General features: G+C 32.9%; 3 protein-coding genes and 1 pseudogene across 3 annotated transcripts; 1 reads left to right on the top strand and 3 right to left on the bottom strand.

Annotated features, from left to right (window-relative positions):
* Nucleotides 1-225: 225 nt before the first annotated feature.
* LOC106364152 lies at nucleotides 226-3,789 on the bottom strand (annotated as a pseudogene).
* Nucleotides 3,790-7,448: 3,659 nt separating this feature from the next.
* Nucleotides 7,449-9,670, bottom strand: LOC106366267 (cyclin-dependent kinase E-1). The gene is made up of 2 exons (XM_013805852.2): nucleotides 9,435-9,670; nucleotides 7,449-9,038 (listed from the first exon to the last, which is right to left on the bottom strand). The coding sequence occupies exon 2, from the start codon at nucleotides 9,013-9,015 to the stop codon at nucleotides 7,609-7,611; it is 1,407 nt and encodes a 468-aa protein (XP_013661306.2). The 5' UTR covers nucleotides 9,016-9,038; nucleotides 9,435-9,670; the 3' UTR covers nucleotides 7,449-7,608.
* Nucleotides 9,671-12,143: 2,473 nt separating this feature from the next.
* LOC106366266 (pyruvate kinase, cytosolic isozyme-like) lies at nucleotides 12,144-15,086 on the top strand. Its single transcript, XM_013805851.3, has 3 exons — nucleotides 12,144-12,273; nucleotides 12,439-12,714; nucleotides 13,616-15,086. The coding sequence occupies exons 2-3, from the start codon at nucleotides 12,457-12,459 to the stop codon at nucleotides 14,888-14,890; spliced, it is 1,533 nt and encodes a 510-aa protein (XP_013661305.2). The 5' UTR covers nucleotides 12,144-12,273; nucleotides 12,439-12,456; the 3' UTR covers nucleotides 14,891-15,086.
* A 64-nt stretch (nucleotides 15,087-15,150) lies between these two features.
* Nucleotides 15,151-18,283, bottom strand: LOC106366265 (uncharacterized protein At5g08430). The gene is made up of 9 exons (XM_048739491.1): nucleotides 18,030-18,283; nucleotides 17,595-17,674; nucleotides 17,260-17,447; nucleotides 16,293-17,181; nucleotides 16,118-16,215; nucleotides 15,970-16,029; nucleotides 15,839-15,889; nucleotides 15,671-15,741; nucleotides 15,151-15,581 (listed from the first exon to the last, which is right to left on the bottom strand). Exons 1-9 carry the CDS (start codon nucleotides 18,155-18,157, stop codon nucleotides 15,386-15,388), a joined length of 1,761 nt encoding a protein of 586 aa, XP_048595448.1. The 5' UTR covers nucleotides 18,158-18,283; the 3' UTR covers nucleotides 15,151-15,385.
* Between the last annotated feature and the right edge of the window lie 1,769 nt (nucleotides 18,284-20,052).

The raw sequence follows: 20,052 nt of genomic DNA on the forward strand, positions 1-20,052 counted from the left end.
CATTTAGCGGCGAGATAAACTTATATTTTTCATTCAGGTATTAACTAGTTAAGCCTAAATAATTTGATTAGTCACTTTAAATTGTTAGATAAAAAAGATCCAGTAAAAAGGTTAGCATGCTAATTTGTTTTTGTACATCTTCTTGGATCAATTGTTCTTTTGTATTTCTTTTGTACTCATATACCAAAGTGAAAGAAAATGTATTACTTTCTTCACAAGCCACAATAACGAACTATTCTCGCAAATCGCATTCCGAATATTCTTATTATAAATGTAGATAACAACTTCCCTATAAAACAAATTAAGAAAAAACATTGAAGAAACGACGAATTGTCAGAAAAACAAAACATGAGACAACATCAAATCAACAACGACCCACTCATGACCGCTTTTGAAGTTTATCCCTGACCTTGCGTTCTACGTGCTCCCCGTAAGTAATGGGCTTAAACTTGGGAGCCTCGTCGCCATCTCCTGTGTGCTTCATCAAAGGTTCAATGACCATATCATAAGGCGGCTTCAAGAGAACAACCCAAGACATCCTCGTCTTCTCCGTGTTCAAAGTCGTTCTATGCAACACGTTCTTGTACTTCCCGTTGCTCATTCTCTGTAAAATGAATTCACGCTAGACTTTAAAATAGATATAATTTCCAGTTATTCAAAACAAATTATATACACTAGGCTACTGCAAAATATATTATATAGATATTGGATACAAGTACAACCGATGAAACATTCGCTTTGTCTCTAAATTTAAAGATATATTGTATATAGGTCGCATAGTTGATGATTTATTAGTTACAAATTGTAACTTACAATTAACATAGTTTTTTTTATTTTTCTAATTAATATTAACAAAAAATATTTATGTAAATATTTATGGTCTCCAAATGTCTGATCCAACCTTATGTAAAATGTTACAAAGAATTTTGATGTTCCAATATATAAGATGTTTTCAACTTTATAAACCGTGTAACCAATCATATTTAATAATTTATTTTGCAATTGGTTGAATACAATTATTTTATAGTTTTAGTGATACTCTCTAAATTAAAAAAAATTATTTTATTAATATGCGTGTTTTTTCTAAATATCTTATATTTAGAAACGAAAAGAGTATATAATAGTGTTACATAAAACATACCCAGATCGGATCGCCGATAAGAATATTGATGATAGATGGGTTATACTCCACGTCGAACCATTGGTCATCCTTAAACACCTGAAGTCCAGGAATCTCATTGGGGACCAGAATTGTCAACCCGTGGATATCTGTGTGAGGTTGCATTCCAAGGACTAAATTTGCTTGTGGACGACACGGCGGATAGTAGTTTATCTTCATCGTATAAACTGCCTTTTTGCCATCCTCGTTCGTATAAACTTTTTGACCAATCCAAAACCTTGGTTGAACAAAGCCTCACGATCTAACCCTAATCCTTCGGATAACCAACCCAAAATCTTTTCTGCGAGCTTCTTCGCCTGTCTTGCATACTCCTCATTCACCTGCCTTCATTGACCAAATTTTGGAGAAAGTGTAACTTGAACTAGATTTTTCACCCGCACATCCGTGCGGGCAGATTTTCATTTTATAAATATATAACGGATACCATCACAAAACTTTAAAAGATATTTACATTTTATTGTTATATATTGTGTAAATTTATAATGTTAATGGGTATGTTTTTTATTCGATATTATTAATGTATAATGATTTGTTTTATATTTTTTACTTTATTATTAATTGTTATTATATATTAATATATTTTCGAGTTTGGTAAAATAAATTCATAGTATGAAATAAAAAAATTGAGAATCTCCTTCATTTTTTCTAATTTTTACACACTGAATACAATTCATTTTAAAATTTTATTTAGTTATACTATAAAACTGATATTTTCTTAGCATAATTTATATTTCTATGTTATTTATTTTAGTATATTGTGAGATTTTATAAGTAAATACATTATAATAATACTATAGTATTAATTATGAAAATAATCTCTCCATTAATTTAAAAATATTTTAAAAATTTATTAAGATTTTGTTAAGTTTTTTCAACATATTTTGTTATAAGTAAAAATAAAATTTAAATTTACAGTTAAAATTTATTTATTAATATCTACAAAATTTATAAGATTTTTTAGAAATGTTATATATTAAATAGATTAACTTAAATAGTCAAATAAATGTAATTGATGAAATAGACCTAGTATAAATTTTTATGGTATTTCTTTTAATAAATAAGATATAGAATATGATTATAAATAGAATGCACTTTTATTTTATATTTTTTATAATAAAATTTTATTTAAATTAATGTATAATAGTATATATTATTAATTACGAAATTAATAAATGGTATTAATTTAAATAAATTATTTTAAATTTTTAGAAAGATTTTGTTAGATTTTTTCTCAACATTTTGTTATAACTAAAAATAAAATTTAAATTTACAGTTAAAATTGATTTATTATTAATATCTTTATATATTGAATAGATTAATATTAAATAAATGTAATTAATGAAATAGACCTAATAAGGCTAATATGACTTTTTTATGGTAGATAAAAATGGTACTTCTCTTTTAATAGAGAATATGTACTTTATGGAATAAAATTTATTTAACTCGAAGAAAATCGAATATTAAAGCCTGATTGTTTGTTTGCGTTTACGTGTATATTTATAAATTTAACAGACTATAACACAAGCGAAGAAGAATCTATAAATTAATAATGTTAAAATTATGATATTTTATTAGTTTATAGAGATTTATCTACGAAAGTTCTTTTTCAGATTTTTTTTTTGCAAATAAATCTCGGTAAACTAATAAAATATCATAATTTTCAGATTTTTTATTTTAGAATAGATTTTTTAAAATAAGAAATATTGATTTCTGCGGTTGTATATTAATTAAAATTTTAAAATTAGACTTTCATAATATTTTTATTATATTATTTGGTGTATATGATATATGTAGTGTATAATTTAAATGTGCTTTTAGATGTAATTTTACTAAATAAAAATATATTGAAGGTTTTAAAAAATAAAGATAAATTTCATCTTGAATATAAACGATGTAATGTTTTGTTTGTATATATATATATATCAATTAAAAAATTATAATTTGACTGAAACCATATATTTACATATGCTATCCTAAAAATATTATCATGTTATCGATTTGAAAAAATGAATAAAATTTAATTTATTATATTTTTTCATTTATTGAGTATTAAGCAATAGAGTTTCTACTGACCTGTATTCTGGAGGATTTTTTGGCCAGTATCTGTAATCAATCGAAGAGGGTGGCGATAAATTATGGAAGAGATGATCAACTCGATCAACCTTGTCTTCTACATCTTGTTGGCTGTTTGTAACGTATCCTTGGATGTCTTTGGAATTTGCTGGCGTCGCCACGGCTTCCTTCTCCGCCTCTGATGAGAGCTCAAAGAAATGTGTCCCAACCTTCTTTAAGCTCTGGATAAGTTCCTTGGGGATCTCATGATTCACCACCTGAAAAACCCCCCACTCTTGGCTCGCCTTCACAACCGCACGTGCCACTAGCTCTTTGTCGAGGTTGCTTAGATCAACGATAGGGACCGTTGGTGAGGGTACAGTTTGGTCTCTCTCAACCTCCATGATTTTTCCTTTTGCTCTCTTCTTCTTCTTTGAAGTTGGTTTTCACGTTGAAGGAGAGAAGGTGAGATGACGTTGATACCAACTACCAACTAATAGTCCATAAAACTATAAATCAAAATAAGGAGAAATAATTAAAGTAAAAAACTTATGTGTTAAATTACATGCCGACCCTGATTGTGTAGGCTCCATAAAATATTTATGGATTTTTGGCTGTTGCCTGTTTTTTTTTTTTTTTTTATAACCGTAGTGTGTTTTCAAAGGTTTTCTAGGTCCAAAGACTAATCAATACGAGATTCGAAATATCCACGTTTTTTTATCACTTAAGGCGTTTCAGATGGCTAAGGAGAATCAAACCCAAAGCGGTACTCACAGCTGTTGATTTGTGAAAGTTTATTTTCTAATAAAACACTTCACAACGAATCGCACATGTGATCTTCTTTGTATTTGACTATTGAGATAAGCATAAACCTGTAGAGTTGCTCGTCTTTTGTTAAACAAATCGCCCCCTAAAGCTATCATTATAGTTCCGTTGTTTTGTTTCTGCTTGGCAAGAGGTGATGAGTATCTTAGCGCAACTTCATTAAGAGATTTTTTTTTGTCAACCATTAGAGCATTTACAAAACAAATTATGTATTATAAAGTTTTGCAAACTCTATATTTGAAGTTTTAATATGTTCTTGTCCAAAAGCAAAACTTCAAATTTAATTTCAAAATTATTTATAATTTATACTATGCTCCTTATATTTGTCATAATTAATATAAATCCATAAAAAATTTGTAAATAATTAGCATATATATAAAAATATTATAATAATGTTAATTAATAAAATCTTACACTTAATATATAAAATTATAAATAGAAATACATAATTAAATATTAAACTACAAGAAAAATAGCACATTATTACAAAATTATTTTTATTAATGCTCTATTTTAGGTTATACAATATTTGTTTGGACAATATTTTAGAAGTTTCGAAATTTTTTACTAGACTAATAGTGTTGTTGTAATATTAAATTTGTGTAATAATTATGTCTTCATGTATATATCTTCTTAAAAAAATTAAGTTTTTTTTAATATTCTTGTTGTCTAATTCTACTTTTAAAATATTATAAATCTTATTTTGATTAAAAAAACTGTTATGTGTAAAATTTAAATTTATACAAATAAATTTGAAATATTTAAAATATACAAAAGTTTTAAAGATTAAAACTATGAATGAAAAAATACTTAAGAATTATAAATGTGATGTATAGTTAATTATAAGGACCAAGATGCAAATAAAAAGATGAAACTTCAAATTTAGAGTTTCACTTCTTAAAACTCTAAATTTGAAGTTTTGAAGTTCTTTTTTAGAGAGCAAAACTCAATATTTGAAGTTATAGAGTTTTTTTTTGGAGATGCTCTTAAGCGATTTTTAATATGCGAGTATCCAACTAAGAAAAAAAAATGTAAAAAAAATAAAAGGCAAATTTCACAAAAGATTTTAAAAAATCTTTTTTGACTAAGAAAGCACACAAGGACAAAAGACCAAAAAAATTCATTAAAGAGGTAAAAGACATTTCAACACTTAATTAGTTAATTTATACAAATATAAATAAATATTTAAATAAATAGTAATAAATAATATTTTTATTAAAAAAAAACACTTTTCAGTTCAAACTTTTTAGATTTCTTTTTCAATTTTGTTTCTTTTCAAAATTTTATTTTGAAATCCAAAAATTCTTTTTGAAAATATTTTAAAATTTTAAATATTATTTTTAAAAAATCTAAAACCCCACATCATCATAAAGTCTAAGTTTAGATTAGTTACTATCTCCTTAAGACCATGTATAATGGTTATAATTATTTAACATCCTAACTTAGACCATCTCCAATGTATTTTTTTATTTTTTTCTCTATAATAAAAGAACTCTATAATAGATGTCAGTTTGTTTCCAATATATTCCTCTATTTTCTCCTCAAAAAGGAATATTCTTAAAAGATTCTTTTTACTTTTACAATTAACACCCTTTAACTTAAAAATATTGAAAATTAATCCATTCACTATATCTTTTAGAAATTTTTCATGAAAATACAATATTATTTAATTTAAACATTTTATTACAAAAAACATTAAACAACAATAATAAAACAAAGTAAACATTATCTAACCATCATTATTATTATACTTTTCTCATAAATAATCAATTAATGCACTATGAAATGAGAAATTAGCTCTCTTTTTTTTTTTATCTTTGATAGTTTTCAATTGACTTAAAAACTCTTGGAATCGGTTATCTTTATCATCTGATATTTGAAACAACCAGCAATAAAATCAACAAGTTCCATGTCCATCCATTTCATTTGGACAATATTCTAACGATCTTTGTAGATCTGGAAGTAATTTACCAGAATATTAAGTTGTTTTAATATGTTGTATTAATTAACATTTAAGTTCAACTTAACTATGTTATCAATATGTAAAATCTATGTGAACTTTTTAATAATTAAACTATAATTAATAATTTTAGTTTTAAATATAAAATTTAAGTACTATTTGTTAAAAAAAGATTATGACTTTCAAATAAGTTAATAATAATTTTTATTTATTTTATTTATAAATGTATTAATTAAGAATATTATGTAAACAAAAAATAAGTGGGTTTTATATGTAAAAATAATATATTTCTACATAAACATGTATTTGTAGTTATAATCACAAAAAGTTAAAAAAACTATTGTGTAAATAAAAAAAAAATGCCTCTATTATAGAGGAATGATATTTATTCCCCTAAATCTAGAAGATAAAATAGCAATCTTTGTTTCAGGGGAAAATAAAAGTGAGCTGAAGTTTTTTTTTTTTTTTTGTCATCTAGAAGTGAGATGGAGTAGATTTTTTTACTTCATTATAGCACATAGAAGCAACTATATGAATGATTTGGAGATGGCCTAATTTACACTTTTAATATTCTATATCATCTTTTTTTTCTTTTACCTATTATTTAACATTTATTTTATTCTTACACACTTAATATTTTTATCTAATAAAATTCAATATTTCATCTCACTATTTTATCTCATATTTTTTTATAATTATATTTTGGGATCAATAATTTTTTTTTTAAAATGTACATTCATAAATCACGGCAAATTCACGTCATATTCAAGCAAACACATGAAAGTGGGAACAGACGAAGACTTGACCATTGACAGTTTTTAAAACAAATCATAATAACTAAAATAGCTTTGGCAAGCAAAAGATCAGATATCATTAAAAGGCTTAATGATATATATCATAAGCTAGTTTGATATAAGCTAGTTTGATATGAACCGCCCCGGCCTATGGGTACAGTTTTTCTGCTTTATTTTTATTTTTTAAATTAGCTTTGACAAACAAAAGATCATATCATTAATTTCTTAATTATTTTTAGTTTATATATTTTCCAAACTCAATTTATTAAAAAAGATGTTCTTACAATTTAGAGGTGTTATTGTTGATTGATTTAGAAATCCATATAGTATTTATAAATCCAAGCAAAATATACAAATCCGGAGGTTTTCTCTAGGATTAGAATCCTTGTATTTTTAACTAAAAAATCCAAACAAATCCATTCAAATCCATTATAAAATCAAATATATTAGTAAATCCGTACGATTGAATAACACTTGATTTGATATTAAATTTATGAATCATTAAACCAATAACACATGATTTTAATACAGATTTAAAAATCACAGAACCAATAACACTAGATTTAGTTTGGATTTTCAAATCCATTAAAATACAACAACCAATAACCCCTACTTAACTACTTGGAACTTTCGAATCAAAGGAATTAAAATTTCATTAAGACAAAACACCTTGAGATCAATAATGTTTTTACAAAACTACAGAATCCATACATTATGAATAGCAAGAAACCACATGCTGTTGCATTACAGTCTTCTAGTCTACTCTAAAGCAAATCACAACGATCTATTTTTCATCTTTAGAGACGTCTGTTCTTATTAGGAGGTGCGTAACCAGACATACCCATTCCAGGATCTTTCCTCCTCAACTGTTGCTGCTGCTGCTGGTGCGGTTGAGCCATCCCTCTCTGCTGCATAGGAACACTAGGATTCATCCCAGCCTGCGCAGGAAAATTATAAGCCATCACACCCCCTTGTGGCTGCATCCTCTGCATGTTATGTGCAACCATTGGTCTCGGCATCGATCTACTCCCCATCCCATGACCCCCCGGTACGTTTCCTGCCGCTACTCCTTGAGGCGGATTAATACTCGTCGTGCCTTCGAAGTCAGTGTTTGTATCGACAGGACGAGTTGGATAATTCACATTCTTCTCCATCGGCTGAGAAGCCACAAACGCGTTCCTTCCCGGGAGAGGCTCCATCCTAAAATACTCATGCTCTAACGCCTGCGAGGCTGTGATACGCTTCAGAGGATCGTACTCCAGCATCTTGGACAAGAGATCATAAGCAGGGCTTTTGAGGTTTAAGTGAACCACGTTGTGGAGACCGGCGCTGTCGTATTTATGAGCTTGAATGTGCTGAAGATCGGACTGCCAGTGAGGAAGGTTAGCCAGCGTCGGCCATTTATCCACCGTCGGATGCCCCAAGATCTTGAATATCTTGTCGAGCTGATCCACTTGGAAAGGGTTTTGAGATGACTTAGCCTCAGCTCCTTGGAACAGCGGTTTGAGAGTCAGCAGCTCCGCGAATATACACCCCACCGCCCACATGTCAACCGCGCTAGTGTAGTGCTTAGACCCTAGAAGCAGCTCCGGCGCGCGGTACCAGATAGTGACCACAACTCCGTTATCAGACAGCGGTTTCAACGGAGCTTGGAAGATCCTCGCAAGCCCAAAATCAGCAATCTTCATGATCCCATGCTCTTCTCCTTCCCCCATGACCAAGATATTCGACGGCTTCAAGTCTCTGTGTATGATCCAGTTACTGTGGAGGTAGTTCAACCCGTTGAGAAGCTGCCAGAGCAAGGACTTGACAGTGTACTGGTTCAACGAATGTCCTACTTTGTCTCTGTGGTGCCTGATGATCTCGTAGAGATCATATTCAGCGTAGTCGAAGGCCAGGTAGAGAGACATGTCCGCGAAGTTGATGTGGACGTTGAAGAGCTTGACTACGTTCTCGTGGGAGATCTCTCTGAGGAGCATGATCTCGCGGATGGCGGTTGGGGAGACTCCGTCCCCGTCTTTTGACTGTTTGAACTTCTTGATGGCGATTGGTCTTTTGGGCTGAGTCTTGGTTCTAGCTAAGAAAACAAGACCGTAAGTGCCTTCGCCTATCTTGCCGACGAGATTGTACTGTTGCAGCCACTCTGGTTTCTCAGAGTTGCTGCTGTTTGAGCTGTTGGATCTGGTGCTACTTCCATCTCCCATTTTTATAAAGATTTATACTTTCCCTGAAAATTTGAACAAAGCTTTGGTTTTATTGAGCAGTACATGTGATCTATCTACAATGAAGAACCATTCTGTCTACACAAACCATGATTCTAATTAGAAACATATCATAATTAGCTGATAACTCAAACACATCCCTCAGAAAAAACATCCAATGAACAGAACTAGATCTTAAAGACTTCAACTTTTTTCAGCAATTGACGTCTAACCAAATCTCATATCTGAAACAGAGTTCATCTAGACCCAAAAAGAGGAAAGCCCTAAAAACCCATACCCAGCTCTACGGTGACCTTAACCTAATCGAAGACCTAAAGATCCGAAACCAATTTCAAATTCCAATCAACGCTCGAGACTTTAGTTTTTCGAAAATCAACGAGCGGGGAACGTAAGGATCTGACCCGATGAGGCGATCGGGATGAAATTTGGAGGTCAATTTTAGCTTGACGAGCTTCGGCGACGGAGGAGAGTAGACAGAAGGGAGAATATTCCGGTGAGACGGAGGAAGAAGGATTGCGTTTTAGAAAACGGCGACGTTTAATGAAGAACCCGTTAACGTCTGAGAATGGAAAGCAGATTTGTAACTTGGCCAGTTGGTCCAACTATTTTATACATTTTTATTACATTTTTATCCAAATACATTTTTTTGTTTTTTTTTTTAATAAAACCACCAATTCAATATTATTAGGATTTGGATAATTTCTTGTAAATATTATTTAACAAAATTATCAATTCATTATTAGAATTTGGATAATTTCTCGAGAAAAAGACTAGGATAACACCAAATCAAGTTTTTGTTCCCAAAGTAGCACTCAAGACTCAAAGTCACAAAAATAGGTTTCATTAAAGAGGTAAATATACACTTATACCCCTTGGATTAATTAATCCAAACCTTAGGGTTTAGAGTTAAGGGGTGGGGTTTTGGAATTAGGGTTTAAAATTTTATAAAAAATAAATACTAAAATAAAAAAATAAAAATTTTAAAAACAGTTTCAAAAAGTAATTTTAAATTATAAAAAGAAAATTTGAAAAAATAATAAAAAAAAATTTCGAAAAGAAAAATTTCAAAAAAAATTATAAAAATTTCGAATCTGAAAACATATAATCTAAAACTATAAAATTTTTTTTTTTTCATTTTATTTATTTTTATTTTATTTATTTTTATTTATTTTTGTTTGTTTATTTAATTTTAAACCAAGGGTATTAGGGATATTTTACCCTTTAATGAATGTCATTTTTGTGACTTTCTCCTTCTAGTGCTATTTTTGAGACATAAACTTCAAAATGTGCTATTATTGACAATTACCCTAATTTCTCATCAATATTTCATATTTTTTTTATTAAAATATATTTTTTTGTACAAAACCATCAGTTTACTATTAGAATTAGGATAATCTTCATCAACATTTTTCTGAATAACTTTAATCTAGTTGAAACAAAATATCAGAACACATATATTATGGACCCTTTTTTTATTCTCAAGCAAAAGGTTCAAAAAGGAGGACATTTTGGTATGGACAAATAAGCACACAACCTAAGTAAGCTTCAAAAATCAGATAGCAATGAACTTGTCTAAACATTGTTGCAAATACTAAAAAAACAAGACCTCAGTGAATCAGGTATGAAACAGTCATTATCAAAACCTGAGTCAAAAGCAGCCTTCTAAGAAGGGCTTCTTTACTTTTATACTATCTCAACAACACCTCTGCTCACAATTTTGCCTTCATTGAGATCTTGAAATGCTTTTCCTGCATCCTCAAACTTGTTGAAACAGCGTTTGCTAGATTGAATATCCCTGACTCTTCCAGTTTCACTACTTTAGGAAGTTCCTGCCTTGCTCTTCCTCCATATGACCCTATGACTTTTATCTTCACAGAGATTCAAACGTTATGATCTTAAGTAGATTTTTTAACTAGGCCAAAGAAAGCAAGCAAACTCATACCTTCCTACGAACAAGTCGGTTTATGTCTATTTCACCAACGGAACCAGCTTGTACATATACACTGGTGAATCTTCCGGAAAGTGAATCAGGTAAAACAATCCACCAAAGCCTAATCAGATTTAACTATTTTTTTTAACCATCATGCCGCAAAAAACAGACGAGTTTTGCCATCGTAAAGAGTTCCTTTGGCTCTATTATAAGCAAAGAAGTCTTCACATAAATTATCATGGCCCTGTTATCCAAGTTAAAGTATCAGGTTTAAAATTTGAGAATGCAATGAGAAGACTACACTTTCCTCCTCACCTTAGCACAATAAGAGCATGTTCCACACGGCATGATGAAAGCTCCAACTACACGGGAACCAACTGGAAATCTGAAACAACAGATTTGAGACATTCAGGATTGATATAAAAACATGTGATTCCAATTAAAATGTTTCAGAAACCTTTTGACGATCTTGTGATCAGTGAGTGGACCATGTTCAACAACTTCACCGGTGATCTCGTGACCAATAACCCAAAGACTAGAGAATGGTATCTCTCCTTTCATCATCACATGTAGATCAGAGTGGCATACTCCACAAGCTGTCATGTGAACAATGAACAGTGAAGATCTGATTATGTATACTACTAAGTTAAGGTGCTAGTTCTTCTCACCTTGTTGATACATGACCTATGCTATTTACAGAGGTGTGAAGATGATCCTGTTTGTGTAGCTGAATGTAAAAAAAAAAATGATATATCTATACTATATCATATGAAAACTGGCTTATTTTGACTGAATTGCATATAAATTACAGTGATGTTCGAAATCACATAAACAGGAAAGATTATAAGAGACGGAATACTTAAGCTGTAGAAGACTCTTAAGCTAATACAGTACTTGGATTGTAATTTTTTTCATCCAATGACAAAAACTATGAACAAATTGTTTTGATATTTAGAAAAAAAATTAAGAAAACATCTTTAAATATTATTATCCAGATTTAGAAACTTTTTTGTCTTCTCTTTTTTGTCGGCAACTATATAATCCAAATTACTTATAATAATACCAATTCAATTTAAAAAAAAAGGAATATGAAAAAGCGCCGGTATTTGCCCTGTCCACGATATTCGGATTTTCTTGTTGTCTTATTTAGTGCCTATAATAACTGAATAAAATTCCCATTGGATAATAAAATTCCACGTGGCATTTAATGCACTCCTTCATAAAAACTCTTCGTTATAACACATTCCGAGTCTCTCACGGCGGCTTTCATCACACTCCAGAGATAGAAGAAGCAGAGAGTTCGTTTTCAGGTAGATCCCTCTTCCTAAATGCCTTAGAGATCCGATCTCATATTAAGTCGTGTACTGGATCGGCTCACCCCTAACATTTCATTTCATTAAGTTAAAAAATCAACCTAGACATTTTTTTGAATATTGGTATTAATTTTATAATGTAACAAAATGTTGATATATCAGGTGGAGATTGGGAGAAAAATGTCGAACATAGACATAGAAGGGATAATGAAGGATCTGCCTAACGATGGGAGGACTCCTAAGACGAAGATCGTTTGCACTTTAGGTCCTGCCTCTCGCTCTGTTCCTATGATTGAGAAGCTTCTCAAAGCGGGAATGAATGTTGCTCGTTTCAACTTCTCTCATGGTAGTCATGAGTACCATCAGGAGACTCTTGACAATCTCCGCGCCGCTATGCAGAATACAGGCATGCTTGCTGCTGTTATGCTTGACACAAAGGTCTAATCTTTCTCTCTTCTTTACGGGTTGATTTTGATTTTGAACACTAAGATCCAGGCCGGTCCTGCGCCAAGCCTGATGAAACATTTGGTTCCTTATATATATACATAGGTCCTAAATTTGTAAAAAAAAAAAATCAAACCTCCAAACTATCAAAATCTTTACTAAATCATCTACGGCCTCCAAAATCTCAGGGCGGGTAAGATTATGAATATGGCTGTTTAGGTTGTGTTCAAGTATATAAAGTATTTATTCCATGAAAGCTTCAGCCTCTTAATTAAGAATTTTCAGTAGAGAAAAAGGACATTTTTAGTATGAAAACGGAGAGAAGATGGAACTAGAACATGGTTGATGTTAATGTAATTGGTTTCTGTTTGAGTTGCTTTAGTGTTTACAGTTTGGTTGTTACTGTTGATGGATCCATAGATCTCAGAACCAGATTTTAATTGATGGTTCCAGCTCAAACTAGTAGTTACCAATAGATCTTATGTGGTGATCAGAGAATCATTATGGTTGGAGTCTATTAGTCTGTGTTCAAGTATATAAACTCTTTACTCCATGAAAGCTTCAGCCTCTCAATTAAGAAACTTTAATAGAGAAAGAGACATTTTGATGCTATAACATGGTTACATGGTTAATGCTTAGAGAGTCATTGGTTTCTGTTTTGAGTTACTTCTAGCTAAGGTCTAAAGCATGAGCATTGGTCGTTTAGTGTTTACATTTGATAATTGTTACTGTTGATAGATCCATAGATCTCAGAAACATCTGTGTTAATTGATGCGCTGGCTCTAACTAGCAACCAATAGATCTTATGTGTTGATTAGAGAATCATTATGTTTGGAGTTTATTAGTTAGTGTTTTGCAACTGTTTAATATATGATTTTTCATGTTATTACCACAGGGGCCTGAGATTCGTACCGGTTTCTTGAAAGATGGGAACCCTATACAACTCAAGGAAGGTCAGGAGATAACTATCAGTACTGATTACGACATCAAGGGTGATGAGAAAACGATTTCCATGAGCTACAAGAAGCTGCCAGTGGATGTTCAGCCCGGACATACCATACTATGTGCAGATGGAAGCATAAGTCTAGCTGTACTGTCGTGTGATCCAAAGGCTGGAACTGTACGATGTCGATGTGAGAATACAGCGATGCTGGGGGAAAGAAAGAACGTGAATCTCCCTGGTGTTGTTGTTGATCTCCCTACGTTGACTGAGAAGGATGTGGAAGATATTTTGAAATGGGGTGTTCCGAACAAGATCGATATGATTGCTCTCTCGTTTGTGCGTAAAGGATCGGATCTTGTTAATGTCAGGAAAGTACTTGGATCTCATTCCAAGAGTATAATGTTGATGTCCAAGGTTGAGAACCAGGAAGGAGTGTTGAACTTCGATGACATCTTGCGTGAAACTGATGCATTCATGGTTGCTCGTGGTGATCTAGGGATGGAGATTCCTATAGAGAAGATCTTCTTAGCTCAAAAGATGATGATCTACAAGTGTAACCTTGCTGGTAAACCGGTGGTCACAGCCACTCAGATGCTCGAGTCTATGATCAAATCTCCAAGGCCAACACGAGCTGAAGCCACTGATGTAGCAAACGCGGTTCTAGATGGCACGGACTGTGTCATGCTCAGCGGTGAAAGCGCAGCAGGAGCCTACCCTGAGATAGCAGTGAAAACAATGGCTAAAATCTGCATCGAAGCTGAGTCATCTCTTGATTACAACACAATCTTCAAGGAGATGATAAGAGCTACTCCACTTCCAATGAGCACGCTGGAGAGTCTCGCATCATCCGCTGTAAGAACAGCAAACAAAGCCAGGGCTAAACTCATCATCGTGTTGACCAGAGGAGGTACAACGGCTAAACTCGTGGCTAAGTATAGACCAGCTGTTCCGATTCTCTCCGTGGTTGTTCCTGTTTTCACCAGTGATACATTTAACTGGAGCTGCAGCGATGAGTCACCGGCGAGGCATAGTTTGATTTATAGAGGTTTGATTCCGGTTTTGGCTGAAGGATCTGCAAAGGCCACTGACAGTGAATCTACAGAGGAGATCATCGAGTCTGCTTTGAAGTCGGCTACTGAGAAAGGACTCTGTAATCATGGTGATGCTGTGGTGGCTCTCCACCGTATTGGAGCTGCTTCTGTTATCAAGATCTGTGTTGTCAAGTGATCTTTTTGCCAAAGCATCATCAGCATCTTCTCACGGCTTATGTTTCATGATCAAATAAAGAACAGGAAACAGCTTCCTGACAGTGTTTTGGGTTTCTGTTGGCATTTCTTCTGTTTTGCTATTTTTTTAGTTTATAAGATCTTATGAGTTCATGCACTTATTGTTTACCTAATCTACAATATGTAGCTTTTAACTACAATAGCAAATAGCTGAGGACTTTGATTCCAAGACATGTCACTAGCATATATACATGAATATGAAAACATTAAGCATGTCATGTCACTAGCACATTACATACATGAGACCATCATTACAAAACATAAGTAGCTCGGTAAGTTATAAGCTTCTTGTTTCTACAGAAGCTCGTCAGTACCAAAAGAAGAGCCACCATTAGGAATTAGCCGATAATTTTTTAAGTTCTAATGGAAGAGAAGACAAATGTACAAGAAAAAACAATCTTCTTCCTCTTGAGGATGCTGCAGAATCTTTGGCTTCTCAGTCAATATCTATCATCACCACTTCCTGAGACAGACCACTGATATTCCCTACTTTGCTGCTTTCTGAGGATGCAGCTGGTGGATCTTGTTCAATCTCGATGAGTTCTTCAATGATCTTTGGAGTTTGTCTCAACAATCTCTCCTGCTCTGAAGGCTTTTGGAGAAGCTCTCTCTCCTCTAAATACTCCTCTAATGTAGGATAGAGTTAAAGGTATTCAAGTGTAAAGCATTATATGAAAGATTTGAAAATGTGTTGAAGATGATTAGAATGTAAAAAGGATATTCTTTTCTCCATCCTTTCTCATTGGCACAGTTGATGCGTTTTTGAAGAATGATAAGCTGCCTTGTTATCCACTGGGTTTTTTTTCCAATCATTCACACAAGAAATGTGAGATGCAGTGTATGATCATCATCAAGTATTTTAAACTATGTGTGTTTCAGAGATACTCACATGTTTTGTTATATCCTCATGGAGAGCCTTAGCCTTCTGCTCCATCTCAACCTTATTAGCAACAAAACAGAATGTTAATGCAAATATAAATTTTCTGTTGTGTTGTATCTACATTTGCATTAACAACTTACAAGAGTTGGTTGTCTTAAAAGGCCACTCATCACTTTCTGCTTCAAATCATCAATCTCTTCCTGAAGAAGAAAGTGTAGAGGTTTAAGCTTTTAAGAAGGAAAACTAAATAACTAAGAGATGGAACAAAAATTAGTAGCTAGTCGTCACCTTGGTTATGTCAGAATCATCCAACCTAGAAATGCTAACATCACTTGCTATACCAGCAAGATAGAGAAACATGCCCTTGTCATCAGCAGTTTTAATGTCTACAAAGAAGAAGAAAAATGAGAATATAAACAGTAAAAATAATCTAAAATACAAATAATCACAAGTCCTGGTTTACCTGTAACCTGCAAGATCTGGAACGCTATAGGATCCCTAGGATCATTCCTCACTTTCACAAAGCTTCCCACCACTTTGTTCCTAAAACTCTTACTCTTATTCAGCAACTCTAAGACCAAGCTCTTGCGTAGATAAACAAGCTTTATATTATCTGCACTGATAGTAGCTAAACCAGTTGGTCTCATCTCAGGTTTTACTTCCTTCTGACAAGGTTCCTCATCCTCTGACGTTTCTGTCTTCTGCTTCTTGCAAGGCACTGAAACATTCTCATTCTTCTCACCAAAGCCACGTTCCAAGAGTGAGATATACTCTAAATGATCAGCGTTCTCTTTAAAATGAGCATTTAAAAGTGAATAAATCCTCTTTTGATTCACATACTTCTTCCTGAAGATAGAGAACAGCTTCTCATCACATCGAACTTTCTTCTTATTCTTCTTTTCATCATCAAGCAGGTTTTTCTGACGAATGTACCTTCTGATAACTGAATCCACAGTGTGTTGAGACATCTCCTCTCTTGTGTCTTCCCCTATGGATGTCAGGAATTCAATAAGCGGCTTGGAACCCCATCCTATAAACTCCATTCTCTTTGGTTTGAGTGTTGTCTTATAATCTTCTACATCATCAACCCCATAATTAGTTAAAGAAAACTCTGGACCATCATCATCATCATCCTTGATCTTGATGCCTTTCTTTGGTGACTTTGAAGAGTTGACATGATGAAGCTCAAACTTGGGATCATCTTTGTACCTTGACTTAGCCTTAGCAGCTTTCTTCCGTGACTTTGAAGCAATGACATCATCAAAAGTCACCCCTTCTTGATTCTTTATTATCTCCCAGTACTCAAGAAACAGACACTCAAATGTATCCCTGTCTGTTAAGTCAATCTTATCCTGCAAACCAGTTAAAATGAATGTTAAAGCAGGATCATATTTTTGAACCAGTGGATGTGGCAGGTTTTGAAACATTACCCCAGTAGCATCATATTCTTGAATCTCTTCTAAAGTAATGACATACTCTTGGCAATGACTGCACAAGCCTTTGTTCTCTTTAAGGTGAATAAACTCAGCATGAGTAACACAGCCTTGACATACAGCATGTGGACAACAGAGACAGAACAGCTTTGGTTTCTTGTTACACAAGTAGCAACTGTGCCACACTGAAAATTGAAAAATTTATTAAAAAAACTTAACAACAAGCCCTTCAGAAAGCAAGTATTAAAAATATGAAATAACCTTCTGGCTTCAAAAATTAAACTGCAAACTATATTATGTAAGTATGTGATAGTGATAAAGTTAGGACTTACTACAGATCAAAGATTCTTCATTGTTCTGTACTGAGATATTCTTTTCAACGCAACAAGCATGATACACTTTTGGACAGTCCCTGAAAACATCAAATAAGCAAAGTACATTATGCATCTATTTAATATTCATATTGACAAGTATCAAATAGAAAAAAAGGAACTTTCCTAAGATCAAGAAACACTTGGAAGATTTACATTTTGATAAAGCCTTTGTCACCCTAATTAAAATAAATAATTATACTAGTTTCAGCCAGCCTTGAAAAATGAAAATGATGAGTCCTCCTATAGCCAAGCCTAAAAGACGTAAATACCCTTCCTTCATCAGGAGAAACAAATCAAGAACATGCAAAACGATGAACAAAAACACTTAAACGAAACAGCAGCAGCAACATTATGATTGAGTTTCTCTATAGAGAGAGAGAGAGAAAGACTCACTTGTAGTCACAGAGCATTAAGCTTCCACCATCTTTACAGACGAAGCACCAGTCCTCACAGTCCTTCTCCTCTTCCTCCTCGTCATCCACATCAACAATCTCCACTGCATCCATATCTCTAGCTTTCATATTCGCTGCTTTGGTGGTGGCTTAACCTAAATGACACTGTGCAAACAAGAAACGAGCTGTATGCAGATATTTTTTTGAGGGAAACTCCGATTTTTAGGCGGAAATTATCAGAATAAATAGACCCAACGCTACTTTTTGGTTTACTTTCTCTTTTTACCCCTGTTATATATTAGACACGTGTTTACTACACACGATTTAAAAGGGCTAGTTGGTAAAATAAAACATTTTACAACAGTGTTGAATATTGGAACTCGTTCCAGTGAAATCTTCTTTAGTAAAAAGTCTTCTTTATCTGGAAACTGGAAAAGCATGTTTTTACAGTCTGACACAAGGCTATATTAATTCTCAGGTAATAATGATATAGGAAGAAGCAAACAGGTTTTTAATCCCTTATATAAAAGTGATTAATGATTAAGTGGCTCATTGTTTCTGGATTAACTGCAGTAATTTGTGGCTGGAGTTTCTGAGTACACCAATTGTAAAGAATAGTCCAAATGTTAAGTGTCGTTAAGCTACGTTTAATAAAGGTCTGATCTAGTACTAGCATGTAAGTTTTAAATGATCTGCGAACAAAAATATTCTTCTTCTCTTAATTTCTATCCACTTATCTTAATTCATTTTATTTTTTTTATAAAATAGAAAATATATTTGTGTTTGTTGAAAAAATTACACTTTAAATATTCCTTGAAGATTGGGATGATCATCGGATCTTTTGTAGACCGAGCAAAAGTCACAGTAAGGTGAAGAATCGTATGCCAATTTATAAAGGGTTGAGCATAAGAACATATTCAAGTATATTCTTAGTCTGCTTTTTCATCACATTATCTGTTTATTTACCTAATTTTCTAAAAACCTTCTTGCGAAATATATGTCCATGTTAACTCCATTTTAATTAGTTTGTATATTTATCCTTTTCCTCTCGTTTCGAAGGTCATAGATAAGACATGAGAGTAATAATCACAGTACTAAAAGGGAGATTTCCTCAACTCTTAAGCAGTCCACGTGTGCATTTTTATTCAACCAATTATGTTCTAAGTTTTGCCACATCAGACAATCTCATCTTTTAAATTTCACGGACAAATCCAACTTGCAGCAAAATCAGGCCATGTAATTTATTAAAGCAGGCTATTTTGTCATCATTCTAAGCCCATCAAAACTATTAAGTTTCTTATTTGTACTAAACAACATGTCTTTTGCTATTCGTATTCCGAACTTCGACGTTCTGATTCTCCGGCGTAACGACTTCTCCACCACTTCGATTCATCAAAGCCTCATTACTATAACACTACAATGGCAACTTAGCGATTTAATTCCACCAGATTCACCCTATATATCTTACTCACGTCTCTCACGAACTACTTCTCCAACTCCGATCTGATGAGAACGATTCTTGGCCGGACATATATCATGCCGTGATCCATCGCTATATTTTGTTTGAACGACCAAGGTGATCCATCGCTTCCAATAAGGTATTCTGATGCTGCATTCCCGTTACTTCTTATATCCTTTTTACTATCCCTTTAACAAAAATAAAGTTTCCATCCACTTTTATGTAGGCGAGAGCCAGGGGAAGAGGTAGGCTTAAAACTCTTAACGGTTGCATTTGAGAAGATATTCCTCTTTCTGCAGTAATGGTTTGTTTGCAATTTCAATTGCTTGGCCTGTGAGATGCATGTTCTCTGTTTTCATAAATATTTCGTTGGTAGCTCAAATTGTTTAGCTTGATTTGTATGGTAGTCGCATCTTTAAGCTAACTTGGTTTCTCTTACTGAAATAACCACGCTGATTTATTACTCTAACAAGTCTCACGGAGATATAATTCTTATGTGCCATCGGGTTGCTTTTCTTTTATATAGTTTTTAGTGTGTCATAAACGATTTTAAATTCATAAATAA

Source organism: Brassica napus, chromosome A9 (genome assembly GCF_020379485.1).
Source record: "Brassica napus cultivar Da-Ae chromosome A9, Da-Ae, whole genome shotgun sequence".
Classification (NCBI taxonomy): Eukaryota; Viridiplantae; Streptophyta; class Magnoliopsida; order Brassicales; family Brassicaceae; genus Brassica; species Brassica napus.